This window comes from Phascolarctos cinereus, unplaced genomic scaffold (assembly GCF_003287225.1).
Source record: "Phascolarctos cinereus isolate Bilbo 61053 unplaced genomic scaffold, phaCin_HiC Scaffold_5;HRSCAF=322, whole genome shotgun sequence".
Taxonomy (NCBI): Eukaryota; Metazoa; Chordata; class Mammalia; order Diprotodontia; family Phascolarctidae; genus Phascolarctos; species Phascolarctos cinereus.
The window spans coordinates 440,640,136-440,655,606 of NW_027555958.1; the positions used below are offsets into that span (position 1 = coordinate 440,640,136).

The 15,471-nt window shown below is 36.8% G+C and overlaps 2 protein-coding genes across 2 annotated transcripts in view; one reads left to right on the forward strand and one right to left on the reverse strand.

Annotated features, from left to right (window-relative positions):
- PKN2 (protein kinase N2) overlaps nt 1-15,471 on the forward strand; it is a 176,055-nt gene that overhangs the window by 85,018 nt on the left and 75,566 nt on the right. The window contains exons 4-7 of the mRNA XM_020988764.2: nt 225-379; nt 7,628-7,745; nt 8,310-8,455; nt 8,559-8,772. Coding sequence (XP_020844423.1) covers nt 225-379; nt 7,628-7,745; nt 8,310-8,455; nt 8,559-8,772 — 633 coding nt within the window. The remainder of the gene's footprint in view (nt 1-224; nt 380-7,627; nt 7,746-8,309; nt 8,456-8,558; nt 8,773-15,471) is intronic.
- LOC144457846 (uncharacterized) lies at nt 14,539-15,255 on the reverse strand. The gene has a single exon (XM_078156556.1). The coding sequence runs from the start codon at nt 15,253-15,255 to the stop codon at nt 14,539-14,541; it is 717 nt and encodes a 238-aa protein (XP_078012682.1).

Here is a 15,471-nt window from a genome sequence, read left to right on the forward strand (position 1 = left end):
ATTGGATTTGAGGTTTCAGTGAATACAACAATTCTTTTTGTAACATCACTGATAAATAATCATCCAGGAATTCATCTGCTTCAGACTGTGTATAGTTATAGAACTGTTACAAGGCACAGAGATACATTTAAACAACTATGATTTTGTATCCTTTAAAAATGTTAATCTTACAACATAAGATCATTAGTTTCTGAGTAAATATATACATTTCATTTAATTTGCAGACTGCCCAAGGACCCCAGATACTCCAAATAGTGATCCTCGTAGTTCTACTAGCAATAACAGATTGATGGCCTTAAAAAAACAGTTGGACATAGAACTGAAGGTAAAGCAGGGAGCTGAGAATATGATACAGATGTATTCAAATGGCTCTTCAAAGGTAAGCTTATTAAATAGTATATGAAGTACTCTAATGTAGAACTGTCACTGTAAGATATAGATCTAACAGACCTAGCATCTTATTTCAATATCCTAAAAACAATTGAATAAATTGGTAAATAATGTATTTATAAAATACTATATTCTCTATAATTGCTTGAAATAAATCAAGAGTATTCACAAAACTCACTTTAGCTTTTCAATTCCATACTCGGGTGGTACAAACAATATTTTAAGATCAGTGTATTTAAATCTAAAACATAAAATATCTTTGATCATGCTTCATTCACTTTATGAATTGAACTGTGGCATTCTTTAGTAGTAACAGCCAGTTCTTTCTGATGCCTTTATTTTGAGTATATGCAAATAGATGGACAAGACTTTGTGTTAGGTTCCACAGAGAAGGGTTGGGATAGGATAGTGGAAAAGGAAACCATCTGAACAAAGAAGGCCAGTCCTGCATAGAAATATCTAATACTAGTGGGGAAAGTGGAGGGGTGGGGAAGGAGGACTCAACTCAAGAGTGTTGGATAACTTTACTGAATAAGCGTTAGAGGGTATTCCCATATCAGAAATGGTGTACTTGAAAATTGTTTTTACTCATCATACCTAAGCATTGAATAAATGATTCTGTTCACTTTTGAAAAAAGGGAAATTCAGAAGTATTTGAGTTATCTCAGACAAGTGGATCTAGAAAGCCTTAATTAGAATGGTTAAGTCTGTAGAAAATTATGGTTGTTGATTTCATGATCTTATGCAAACAGCATGCTTCAGTGAATAGAGAAATAAATTGAAAATTGGGAGATGAATTCTTAACTTGCCTATTAGTTCATTTTGTGATCATAGGCAAGTTGTAACTTGTGCCTCCCTTTGAAGGTAAAATAGTCTTCCACTTACAAATATAGATGAAATAATTAATCTTATGTTTCTAATTTCTGAAGTTGGAGTTCAAGAACTTCTGATAACTATCCATTAGAAATTCTGACAGAGTAGAATGTTGAAAGGCAATCTTTATCCTTATGGTTCTGTTTTAAAATATGAAATATGTGTTCAGGCCAGTTCTAGATTCATGAGGATCTACCTAGCCCAGTATGGAAAGGCTCACGACCAATAAGTTGGTCTCCTGGTGATGAATTTATTGGACGTGGTAAGCCATGAAACAAAGAAAAATACAAAAGAGTCCCTTCTGTACCACTTTGTGGGCAGAAAAAAAGCCTTATAATTACAGTTTTTAGACTGCTGATAAATTAACTGTTGATACTCATAACTGTAACTTGTCCAGTGGCCAAAAAGTGGACATACTCTGAGGTGCAGAATCCTATCCATCTTATTTTTCCTGTAAATAAAGCCAGAAGAAAAAAAGGAAATTGCAGCTAAATGTAAGGATTGCTTACAGAGAGATTCTGTACTTAGCAAGGAAAGGAGTTGGTGGAGTGGGTTTGATTATATATCCAGAGGCAAAAAGAAACATCATTTAATGTGACATTTGGTCACCTCATTGTAGTACTCATAATAAATATTTGTAAACATATTACCGTGGAAGAAATTGTGACTTTTGCACCAACGTTAGTTGCAGATTATAAAGAAGCAGAAAATTTTTACAAAGAACTCAATTCTAGAAAAACACTTGTTAAGACCCTCCAAATTAAATCAGTATGTAAAAGAGGCAGGTAGGAGTCTTAAATATAAGGCTGGTTAAGACTAGCATTGTGCTAGAAAGGGCATTATACTTACAAAAGGTGTTAAGCACTGTTATGGACCCTGTTCTGGATTTCTTCCAAATTAAAGAGGAATTCCCTCAGGATGGGAGATCTTACTCTGATGCTTCTCTTCAAATGACTTCATGCTTGTGGCATCAAGTCCCAGAAGATTGAAGAGCCTCCAGAAGAGATCTATAACCTGACCATCCATAGAGGGAAGACCAAGTGAAGGAAGAAAGTCAGTTGGAGAAACAGCCTATATCACATAGATTGTCTGTCATTTTTTATCTGGGATAGACACAGTACAAATGAACAGTGAGTGGGGTACAGAATTAAATGAAGGAGAGTGGGCTGGGTTGCCTTCAGGAAATTAGAAACCTCCTTGAAGAACCTGTAATTTCCCTCAGATGCAAAGGCCCATGTATTCTGGCAGTATTGTATAATTGTGAGATGTCGAACACAGCACTTTCCAAAGAATTTTAAAATAATAATTGCATAAAGGGAACATCAAGCTGGTGAGACCAGAGGTCTATCTTTTGAGTAATAATGTTTGTACTAAAGGTAATCCAGAAAACATTTTACCTTCAATTGAGTTTTAGCCACCCCCATTACCTGTTTGAGCTCTTCTGTTCATCTTTCTAATTCATTGGTTCTTATTTGGCTATCTTAAGGTATGCTGGGATTTCAGATATTTCCCCAAACCAGTCATTGTGCCAGTCTTCAATGAAATGGCTGTAACCCCTACTTACCCTTACTTTTTATGTGTGCATTTGTCCCTCAGGTCTTCAGTTTCTTCTTCATAAGTAAAATAAAAGGTTGGACAGGACCATTCTAGACCATTCCCTTTTTTAAGTCCCCTTTAAATCAAATGAGGTTCTGTTCTCCTTCTGTTCTTATCTTCTGCTCCATTATCTTTATGAAAATGCTTAACAATTTTATCTCATAAGGCGTAGACATAGGAAATACTTAATAGAGCTTGCTGATTGAGAAGTGTATATGAAATATATGCAGACTAAGTAAAAAGCAGGGGAATGGGGATGGGGAAGGGGGGAGGGATGAGGAAAGACACAAAAACTATTCCTGTAGGAAGTGACGTCCAAACTATGTCTTGAAGGAAACAGGATTCTCTAAAGGTGTTAGTGAGAATGAGAGCATTCCAGGCACAGAGAATGGGTTGTGCAAAGCTTACTAATGCAGTGGCACAGAGATGGCAGATAATGGAATGCCACATTTGAGGAAAAGCAAGTAACTCTATCAAGCTGAAATATAATGAGAATCGGCACAGGTAAGGTGGAGCCAAATTTTGAAAGGCTTTAAATACCAAACAAGCAGAGCATGTATTTTATTCTAGAGATAATAAGGAAGCCTCCTCTTGTGGGAGGAAAGTGTCAGTTCTGTACTTTAGGGATAGGAATTGTGCAGCTGTGTGGAGAGTAGATTGGACAAGGAGACTGGAGGCTGGATGAGTGTATGAATTATGTTCAGTAATCATTGCAGGAGCTGGTGAGGGACTGAATTTGAATGATTTCTGTGTTAATGAAGAGATTGGGTATGGGTAAGTGATATAAATAAACATCTACCACATTTGCTTTTCGTATGAGGTGTGAAAGAAAGGACAACTACCAAGATTGTGAATCAAAGTGACCAGAAGGATGGTGGTACCTTTCACAGAAATGAGGAAAGGGCTGGGTTCTGATGGAGGAAGAAAGAATGCGTTCTGTGGAGTTAGATACCTTTGGGATATCTTGGTGGAGATGTCTAGCAGGTTGTTGTTATTATTCAGTCATTTCAGTTGTGTCCAACTCTTGGTGACCCCATTTGGGGTTTTCTTGGCAGAGATAGTAGAGTGGTTTGCCATTTCCTTCTCCAGCTCATTTTAAAGATGAGGAATTGAGGCAAACAGAGGTTAAGTGACTTGTCCAGGATCACAAAGCTAGTAAGTGTACACAGCCAGATTATACTTGGGTCATCTTGTCTCCAGGGCCTGCACTCTATCCAGAATTGCTATTTGGAAGACACATGATTAGATATGTAGAATCGGGACTCATCTCCATAGAGGTGATCATTTTTAAAAATTGAATTCTATATTTTCCTTTGAAAATCCACCTTCTTTCCCTGTGTGCTTTCCTTCCCCACTGACTTGAAAAAGCAAGAAAAGCAAAACTCTTATTGTAAATATGTATAATCAAGCAAGATAAATTTCCTCTGTTGGCTGTGTCCAGAAAAATATGTCATTCTGTACTCTGAGTCTTTCCCCTCCCTATCAGGAAGTATCAGGCTTGTTTCATTATGAATCCTTTGGAGTCATGGTGTTCATCAGAGTTCCTGAGTTCTTCAGAATTGTTTGTCTTTACAATATTGTTATTCTATAATATTGTATTGTACAACATATATTATATTATATTTTTATTGTATACATTATTCTCCTTCTACTCTGCATCAGTTCATACAAGTCTTCCTAGGTTTCTCCAATAACATCCCCTTCATCATTTTTTATAGCATAGTAGTATTCTATCACATTCATATACCGTAACTTGTTCAGCCATTCATCAATTGACGTGCGCTTCCTCTTCAGTTTCCAATTTTTTGATACCCTAAAAAGAGATGCTATAAATATTTTTGGACATATCAGTCTTTTTCCTCTTTTTTTGATTTCTTAGAGGAATAGACCCAGTAGCAGCGTCACTGTATCAAAGGGTACTAGCTTTGGGGGCATAGTCCGAAATTGCTTTTCAGAATTGCTGACCCAGTTCACAACTCCACCAACAGTGTTTTAAACAGTTGTTTTCCCTAGCCCTTCCTGCATTCATCATAGTCCATTTTTGTCAGCTTTGCCGATATGATGAGTGTAGTATGGATCCTTAGTTATTTTAATTTACATCTCTCCAATTAAGTTACATTAGTGATATAGAGCATCTTTTCATATGGCTGTTGATAGCTTAAATTTCTTATTCTGAGAACTGTTTGTGACCTTTGACCATTTATCAGTTGGGGAATGCTTTTCATTCTTATACATTTGAATCAGCTTCCTATAGATCTTAAAAAGGAAGCCTTAATCAGAGAGTCTTGCTGCAAGATTTTCCCCTATTTACCTGCTTCAATAGAGGTGATAATTAAGACTATGTGAGTTTGAGGTTACCAGGAAAGACTACAAATAAAAGCACAGCTCATGAATTCAGTGGGCATTAACCTAAGTTTGGTATTTAGTTATTACACTTTTGATGGCTTTCTCTTTCTTGCCATAATGGGATTGTACTTTAAAAATTGATTGTCACATTGATGTAGGCTGACTTTATTGAAAATGGTATAGTGGTATTATCTAATACTCTTTCTAATTCAACAGGCATTCATTGAATTTTCTAGTCTTACTTTAAAAACGAGGTTTATTAGATGCTGCTCTTTTCAAGGTGGCATCAGCTACTTTGGGAAATAATAGAGGTACCTGGAGAATGAGCAGTTTTTGTGTGCTGTCTTGTGGCTTTCATTCTAACTTGCTACAAGGATTTCTTAATCTTAATCCTATAATTACCAGGGTTCTCATCCTTCCGGACCTGAATTCATCATCCATTACTATTAAGTATATAGTGATAGTTTCTTTTATTTTGCCCTCTAGTTTGAAAAACTGTTGTTTCAAGTGTTTCTTTTACCTTCTGAAATCTCCAGTTTGTATGGCTTTCCTGGGTAGACCTCTCAATCATTTTTCTGCAGTGTGTCAGGATAGAATTTTTTCTTTTCAGTGGCTCACCCAATATGGTATCTTCTGAATTCAAAGCCTCTCAGGATATCCTAAGACAGATCAACACAACTTTGTCAAGTTTTGCAGAAAGGGCTTCTGTTTATGGGCCTATTCAATTTGGGACAGCTAGGTTGCTCAATGGATAGAGTACCAGGCTTGAAGTCAGGAAGACTCATCTTCCTGAGTTCAAATGTGACCTCAGAAGCTTACTAGCTGTATGATCCTGGGCAAGTCACTTTAACCCTGTTTTATCTCAGTTTCCTCATCTGTAAAATGAGCTGGAGAAGGAAATGGCAAACCACTCCAGTATTTTTGCCAAGAAAACACCCCAAAAGGGATCACCAAGAGTCAGACACAATTAAACAAGTTATTTTTGCCTTCAAAGTTTTTCTTAGCTCCTACAATTTCAGATGCCACATGTTATGGTTATCTTCCTTAGATTTAATAATATGAAGGGAAATAAGTAGAAATGTCCAGATACTCTCAGTAACATTCTGAGTTACTCTTCAAATGTACCTCTTCATTAAAATTTGACTTCAAAACAGTGTTGGAGGGACTTTGGAGGGACAGGCACACTAAAAGTTGGTGAAGTTATGAATCGGTCCCACCATCCTGGAATGTAGCTGGAATTGTGCAAAGTATTTAAAATGTTAATACCATTTAACCAAGAAATTCCACTGCTAGGCATAAGCCCCAAGGAATAATGACAAAAAGGAGAGCCCCTTATACACCAAAATATTCATACAGAACTTTTTGTGGTAACAAAGACTTGTCCATCAATTGAATGTAAATGAAAACACCGCCAAAACAATTAACACTGGGTACTACAAACTTAGGATGAACAAGCTTGGCATCAAAGAAGGGCTATGAGAAAACACCTCCCTTGATTCTTTGCAGAGATGGGGAACCATGGGTGTGAAATACTTCATATAATATCAGACTTCAAAAATAATTTGGTTTTGTGGACCTTTTTTTCTTATTTTCTTCTTTAGTATAAGAGAGATCCAGTGGAAAGTGTAGATTACATTTTGAAAAGAATATTAATAAAAATAAATTTTTAAATTGACCTAAAGGTGATAGGGGAAAAAAAACTTTTCTTAATCTCAGAGTACTTTGGCATATGTTACTTTATATGATTGCATTTGACTTTTAAACTTCTGATCCCTCTTGATCATGGAAAAGAAAAAATGAAGTAGATTTTATACAAATTAAGGACAAGGGAAGTAACTTCACATTTTAGAAGACTTTTAGTTTTTTGAAATGAGATGTGTGGTATTGAAAATAACACGCTTGAGGTTGGGTTCATATGCTAGTCCTTATTAGTTGTGTAACTCTCAACAGGTAACCCAGCCTATCTGAATCTAGAGTTCCTCTTTTGTAAAATGGAAATTAAATAATGCTTGTACTTCCTATGTCACATGATTATTATGAATGAAGTAGTTTGTAAAAGTTCGTGTTATACAGGTGATAGTTACTGTGTTTGGGCTTTTTAATAATAAGAATCACTTGGTTCTCCTTAAATTTTCCTCATTATTCACTTTCAACAAAGTAGAAATGTTTCCCCCCCGCAGTTTTGTTCTTTTTGTAACGAAATCTGTAGTGTTGTACAATTAAGATTCTCATGATTTCGCTTTTACTTCTCTGTTTTTGCTACCGCTTTTTGAATTTATTCAGAAGAATTAAATTTTCTTTTTGCCTTTCTTTTTGTATTCCCAGTGCTTAGCATAGTGCCTGGCTCATAGTAGTAAATGCTTATTGATGATGGCGATGATGCTCCTTTGTCGGCTTACATTTTGAAACTCCTTTTCAATAGGATCGAAAACTCCTTGCCACAGCTCAACAGCTGCTTCAGGACAGCAAGACAAAAATAGAAGTCATCAGGATGCAGATTCTTCAGGCAGTCCAGACCAATGAACTGGCTTTTGATAATGGTGATGGAGTAGAGATGAACTATTAATCTTCTTACTAATGTCAAAGCCTTAGCTAGGGATATGCCAGTATGGACATGGAGTGATTTTTTTTAAAGTGCTATTTGGCTTTTTAAACTTTTCATTTAAAATCTATTTAGAAATGGTATGTTTATAATACATAGATTTCATTTTTTCCGAAATAAAGACTTACCCAAATTTTAGATTGAATGCATTATTTCCTATTTTTCTTGCCAGGGGAAATTTTTCGACTAAATGATAAAAGCAAAGGTGGAAACTATTGTGATCTAGGAATGTTACACAGCATGTGGACATACTGGCTTATCCTTAGTTCTAAAAAAATTTTTCAGCCTTAGAGTTTAAATGAAATGTGTAGTATAGCTCAAATATAAAGACCTACATTTTACTTTAGTATCTAATTAGTATAACTATTTCTTACCACTTAAATAACTACCTTCTGACTTAATCTCATCAGAATTCATTTGCTTTTTAAAATTCTTCTACACCCTCTTAGATAATCCAAATAGTTGATTCTGTTAAGTTTACTTAAATTTTTTTTTCTTCTAGCAAAACCTGTGATAAGTCCTCTTGAACTTCGGATGGAAGAATTACGGCATCACTTTAGGATAGAGTTTGCAGTAGCAGAAGGTGCAAAGAATGTGATGAAATTACTTGGATCGGGAAAAGTAACAGACAGAAAAGCACTTTCAGAAGTAATTTTTCAAGTTAAATGTTTTAACTTAATATAGTAATTTAAAGAATGTAATTATTCAAATGAAAGCATTTTAAAATGAAACTTCTTCTTTTCTGTTCAAGGCCCAAGCGAGATTTAATGAGTCCAGTCAAAAGTTGGATCTTTTAAAGTATTCATTAGAACAAAGACTGAATGAACTTCCAAAAAATCATCCCAAAAGCAGTATTATTATTGAGGAGTTATCTCTTGTTGCATCACCAACACTAAGTCCACGGCAGAGCGTAATATCTACACAAAACCAGTATAGTACACTATCCAAACCAGCAGCACTAACAGGTATGTGGGTGGGTTAGCCATGCTTTGAGAATGTTGTGGGGGTTTTTTTTCAATCCATTTTTATACTGTTTTAGTAACTTATATATTATGTATTTATATTTAGATTACCAAAATTGTCTGTGACAAAGCCATTTTCAAATATGTCAATTCAGAGTCTTGGAAGTAACTGTTGCTCCTGTCTTCATCTGAAAATGATTCTGCAAAAGGAGAAGTTGTTTTTTAAGAATAATTACTTACTAGAATACTTATTTAAAATATTATTCAGGTTATTAGAGTTCACAAAACAAGCTATGGAAGCCTATATAATTTGCTGTTACTGCTAGGGTTATTTGAGCTGCCGTTGTTCCATTTTATCATATGTCAGGTTTTCTGATTAAAAACTTGAAGAACCCAACACCCTGACTTTTAGCTGCCTCTAATCAGAGTAAGGGCAGCTAGGTGATGCAGCGGATCTAGCACTGGCCCTGGAGTCAAGACGACCTGAGTTCAAATCAGGCCTCAGATACTCACTGTGTGACTCTAGGCAGGCCACTTAACTCTGCCTCAGTTTCCTCGTCTGCAAAATGAGCTGGAGAAGGAAATGGCAAACTATTCCAGTATCTTTGCCAAGAAAACCCTAAATGGTGTTACAGAAAATTGTCTCTGAAAAATGACTGAAATCAGAGTAAATATTGGGAAGCAGATTTACCAAGAAATGAAACTTCATTCTGTCTCAGGAAAATATTTTGTCTTTCCCATGTGCTGTGTTTTTGCCCTCGCTACCTTTTTCTCTGTTCTGGAAAGCCTTCTATTAAATTTTATGCCTATTCCAGATTTATTAAAGGAGGTGGGGTTGTACATAAATGGGTGGAGCATTAGATTTGGAGTTAGAGGACCTGAGCTCTGTCCCAGCTCTGCCTTTTACAGTTTGTGTGACCTTGGACAAACCAGCTACCCTCTTTGGACTTCACTTCTCTCTAAAGTGGGTTGTAGTTAACGTTGTTTGCAAATGTTATCATCATTCTGTCTGTAGCTTCAGTGATGCAATTAAAATGTTGAGAAAATCAGGACCAAGGACAGGTTGCTTGGGCTGTCCTCGAGAGGCTGATTTTCAGGATGGCCCTGGTCCTAGTTGTTCAGTCAGAAGTCCGGCCGCTTTCGTCTTTGATGTTGTCTTCCCATCTTGTCCACAAGAATAGTTTGAAAGATTTTAACACCTGGCATCCTGAAACCTAGATATAGTATGTCTATGCCATACTTTTCTTGCTTAAGATTAGAAAATTACTTCTTCCTTTCCTAAATGCTCACAAAACCCATCCCTTTATTATATTCTAGAGTTTTTCCAGGAATTAAAGTTAGGTTCATTGATTTATGACTTAAAAGAACTTCCTTTTTCGTTTGTCAATTGGACACTGTTTGCCCATCTTTACTCCTTTGGTACATCTAATTTCCATATTTCTTTATAGTTACTGACAGTGGTTTGGTAGTCATCCATATATCATGTACTCTAACATAGAATTTCCTGGGCCTGACAACTTGAAGTTATTGAGGATAACTAGGGGTTCTCTTACCAACTCCTAACTTACCCCATTTTCAGCTCCCTATTAGCCATGTTTGTTTTTCCCATTCCAGTAATTGTGTCCCTTAATAGATAAAGCTGAAGCAAAAATTAGAGTTCAGCAGTTGAGCCATCTCTTAATTTTATCCTCTTGTCCACCCTGAACTATTGGCCTTAATCTCTTTTAAATCTTCCTTTACAGCATAGCTATGAAATTCACTTATTGTCTCTAGCATTTGTTTCCAATCTCAGTTTCCTCTGAATTTTAGTGCTCCCTGACACTTTTCTTATATGACCATAGCACTCTTAATCATTCATTTTCGGCTATCTGCTCTTTCATCAATCTCCACTACATGTTTTTTGTGGTTGTTGGTTTTTCTTTCGTTTCTTTTATTTTTTAAATTACTTGTTTTACATCAATAAAAAAATCCATGCTTTCTTTCCCTCCAACCCTTCCCACTGCACTCTCGTTTGAGAAAGAAAAACAAAATCCTTGCTACAGACGTGTGGTCAAAACAAATTTCCCCATTGTCTCTACAAAAGTAAATAAAGTGGATAGCAGGCTTCATCATTAGTCTTCTGGAATCATGGTTGGTCACTGCATTGATCAGAGTTCTACAGTCTTTCAAAACGGTTTGTCTTTACAGTATTATTATTGTTATTGTGTGAATTGTTCTCTTGCTTCTGCTTACTTCAGTCTGTATCAGTTCAAGTATCCCCAGATTTCTCTGATACCATCTTCTTCATCATTAATTACAGCATGATAGTATTCCATTATATTCATGTGTGTGATTTATTCAGTCATTATATATCCTTGGGTTCATTTCTTTACCACTGCAATAAAAAGCTGCTAAAATTAATTTTGCATATGTGGGCTCTTTTCCTCCTCCTTTGAGTATGACAGTACTTTGAATAGAAAGGAAGTCTGGAAAAGGGATAGATTTGGAATGAAGCATAATGAATTCTGTTTTAGGCATTTTGATCATTTGCATAAAAATAATTGGACCCATGTGATTGGGTGGGACCACCAAGAAAGACCAGACCAAATAGCACTAGACTCTTGGTTCTGCTAGTTTCATTCTGTATTAGTTCATACAAGTCTTCCCAAGTTTCTTTGAAACTATCCCCTTTTGTCATTTATTATAGCACAGTAGTATTCCATCATATTCATACACTATAATTTATTCAGCCATTTCCCAGTTAATGGGCACCTTCTCAGTTTCCAGTTCTTTGACATCATAAAAAGAGATGCTATAAATATTTTTAAACATATCAGTCCTTTTCTTCTTTTTTTGATTTCTTAGGAGAACAGACCCAGTAGCAGTTTCACTGTGTCAAAGAGTATGCATAGTTTACTAAATTTAAGGGCATGGTTTCAAAATGCTTTCCAGAATAGTTGAACCAGTTCACAGCTCCATCAACAGTGCATTAACGTACCTGTTTTCCTCAGGCCCTCCAGAATTCGTTTTCCTTTTTTTGCCAGCTTTGCCAATCTGATGGGCTTAAGATGGTCCTTAGGGTTGTTTTCATTTAAATCCCTCTCATTACCAATGATTTAGAGGACCTTTTCATATGGTTGTTGATAGTTGGGTTTCTTGGGAGAACTTTCTCTTTGTGGCCTTTGACCTTTTGTCAATTGGAGAATGGTTCTTACTCTTATAAATTTGAATCAGCTCCCTATGTATCTTAGAAATGAGACCTTAATTAGAGAGACTTGTTGCAAAGATTCTCTCCCCCCACCATTTATCTGCTTTTCTTCTACTTTTAGCTGAATTAAGAGTTTTTTGTGCAGTCAAAATTGTTTTTCCTCCTGTATTCCTCGCTGTATTTTGTGTAGTCATGAACTCTTTGCCTTTCCATAGATCTAACAGGTAATTTCTTCCTTGCTCCTTTAATTTGTTTATGATGTTCCATTCATGTTAAGTCACCTACTCATTTGGAACTTATTTTAGTAGATGATATGACAGTACATGTTTTTTCGGTCTAAGTTGTCAGTAAGTCTTTTTGGATACCCATATCAGTATCTTTAAGTGTGTTGCCCCTTTTCTTCCGTACCTTATTTTCAGTTTGTGTCTTCAGGATTTTATTCTCAAGAGCATCCAGTTTCTGTAAAGTGTTAGTCCATGCCATCCTACAATCTTTTCTCAGGAGTCTTTGAAGTATATGTCCTTGCAGCACATCAGTCTGTGCTCAGCTTTCTAACTAATTCAGTCTTTGGCAGTATGAGTTATGTGTATAGAATAATATATTCTTCCCCTATTGAACCATTCCTTCACCACCATTCTTCTATTCTTTTTTTTTTAAATTAATTTATTTTTAGTTTTCAACATTCACTTCTATAAACTTTCGAGTTTTAAATTTTCTCCCCTCCCTCCTCTCCTCCCTCCCTAAGACAGCTTGCAATCTGATATAGGCTCTACATATACATTCCTATTAAAAACATTTTCACATTAGTCATGTTGTAAAGAAGAATTAGAACCAATAGGAGGAACCACTAGAAAGAAGAAACAAAAAAAATAAAATAGAAGAGCAAATAGTACGCTTCAATGTGCATTCGGACTCCATAGTTCTTTTTCTGGATGTGGATATCATTTTCTATTGTGAGTCTTTTGGAGTTGTCTTAGATCCTTGCATTGCTGAGAAGAGCTAAACCTATCAAAGTTAGTCATTGCACAATGTGGCTGTTACTGTGTAACAGTTCTCTTGTTTCCGCTTGCTCCACTCAGCATCAGTCCATACGAGCCTTTCCAGGTTTTTCTGAAGGCTGCTTGCTCATCATTTCTTATGGCACAATAGTATTCCATCACATTCACATACCACAGCTTGCTCAGACATTCCCCAATTGATGGGCATCCCCTCAATTTCCAATTCTTTGCCACCACAGAAAGAGCTGCTATAAATATTTTTGTACATGTGGGTCCTTTTCCCATTTTGGATACATCCCTAGAAATGGTATTGCTGGGTCAGAGTATGCACATTTTTATAGCCCTTTGGGCATAGTTCCAAATTGCTCTCCAAAATAGTTGGATCAGTTCACAACTCCACCAACAATGCATTAATGTTCCAGTGTTCCCACATCTTCTCCAACATTTATCGTTTTCCTGTTTTGTCACATTAGCATATCCTTTCTGCTATCTAGCCATGCCTTCTTAGCCATGTGTCTTTTCTCCTCCTTTGTATTACACTTAGCTTTCTTCTACTCATTGTGACCCTCTTCCCCTTTATCATCCCTTTCATCCCACTCTATATTGCCTTTACTTTTTTGTATCTAGTTTGGTTTGATGCTTTAATACTTCCCTCATTAGCTGTACCACCATAGAATCCCTTGTTTCTCCTCACTTTCTGTCATTTTCTTTTCCATTATTTAACTGTATTACTGTTAACTCCATTTTTACACTTATATGTAATTTCAGTGCATCCATTGTACATTTTGTTGGGTTTTTCCTTGTTTTTTTGTGTATTTTTTTCATTTTCCAATGAGTGGTGTGTTGGTGTCTGTGACACAGAATGGAAGAGATACTGGAACTGCAGTGAACACAGACTTTTATTTTCATTTCCACTGACCAATAAACAGAACTACAGGTGCACCCAACCATGGACGTGCATTAACTTGTCATGAGCATTCTAGGTAGGCTAAGTAGAATGAAAATGTTTGTTACTCCAAAAAATATCTAGAGAGGAAGAGTGGAAGATTGGCATTGAGGAAAAATGTGGACAGCTAAGTGGATAACTGTCTGAAAGTTAATATTCATCCATGGCATTAAAAAATATCAAAATAAGAAAGGCTGTAAATTAAGAAATAAAAACACAAAATATTGCTTCCATAAAGATCTGATTGCCTTGGCACAGGCCCTGTGGGCAGAATCAAATACATCACCCCCAAACTGTATTACAGAAGAAAAGAGAGTTTGACATATCAGTGGAGTGCATCTAACAGCAATTCAGGTACAAAAGGTGTACTGTACTTTGAGACATCATCTTTAAAATCCAGAACTTATTTGTAAAGTTGACTGAAGGTATATATTAGATATTTCCCCACAAAAAATACTATTTGGATTCTCTCCCCAACTTCTCCCTCCCTCCCTTGATGAGATATCCTTTTTTGGGGGCAATACATGTCATTATTTCAGATTTGAAACAGATTAGTATAGCTGGGGGAGGAGAGAGAGACACACAGGTTGTTTTTAAGTGATAATTATCATTATTATTATTTTTTTCAATAGGCCATGTTACTCTTCTGCTGTTATGGTTTGATCCGAATTAGCGGTCAAAACCTGAGAAGGTTTAACCTCTTCTTCTGGGGCTGCAGGTTCCTGGGCCTTAGGTGTAGACCTAGGGGCTTCTGCTGCTGCTGGGGTCTCTTTGGAAGAAGACCCAGCTTCGCCGCTGCTAGTTTTTGAGTCTGAAGCTGGAGCCACTTCACTTTTAGTTTCTTGGGTGACAGGAACTATGGAAGCCTCAGTCTTTTTGGTTTCCCCTTCCTCTTTGCTCTTGTCATCTACTTTACTAGTTGCTGTGGCGTCTGAAGACTGGGAGACCTTTACCTCAGTGCTAGGCACTGAAGTCTTAGAAGCATCACTGGCTGCTGGGGCAGAGGCAGGAGCCTGCTCTAGCTCAGTTTCCTTCTGCGACTCCACCTTTACATCAGGGACAGCCTCTGGTTTCTTAGGCTCTGATTTCGGAACCTCTTCTTTGTCATCTTCTGCATCCTTCTCTGCTTCTTTATCTTCAGTCTTGTTAGCAGTGACCTGGGAATCTTTGTCAGTCTTCTCTTCTTTGTTGTTTTCCTTCACATCTGTGGTCTCTGCCACTGTCTGGGTCTCATCATTCTCCTGGGGAGTTTCTTCTTCCTCGGCACCAGCTCCTTCAGCCTTCTTGTCTTTATCCTTGGCTTCCTCATCGTTTACTTTGTACACCTTCTTCTTCTTGCTAAGCTTGCCTCCCATCTTTGGAGTTCTAGATTTGTTCTCTTTTCCACCCCCGTGGTGTGTGCGATGCGCCCAGGTGTCATCAAGAGAGCCGAGGGTCCACTCGGCTGGGGCTGGATGGCACGATGTCTCTCCCAGGATTGAAAGCATGGACTGGAGTGAGGGGAGCCTATTGGAGCAATGCCAGCACTGCTTCTATTTTCTATCATTTTCATCTTAATTCCTGCATAACTC

Excerpts from the sequence above, each read along its gene's own strand:
- LOC144457846 (XM_078156556.1), bottom strand. The coding sequence starts at position 15,255 with ATGGGAGGCAAGCTTAGCAAGAAGAAGAAGGTGTACAAAGTAAACGAT.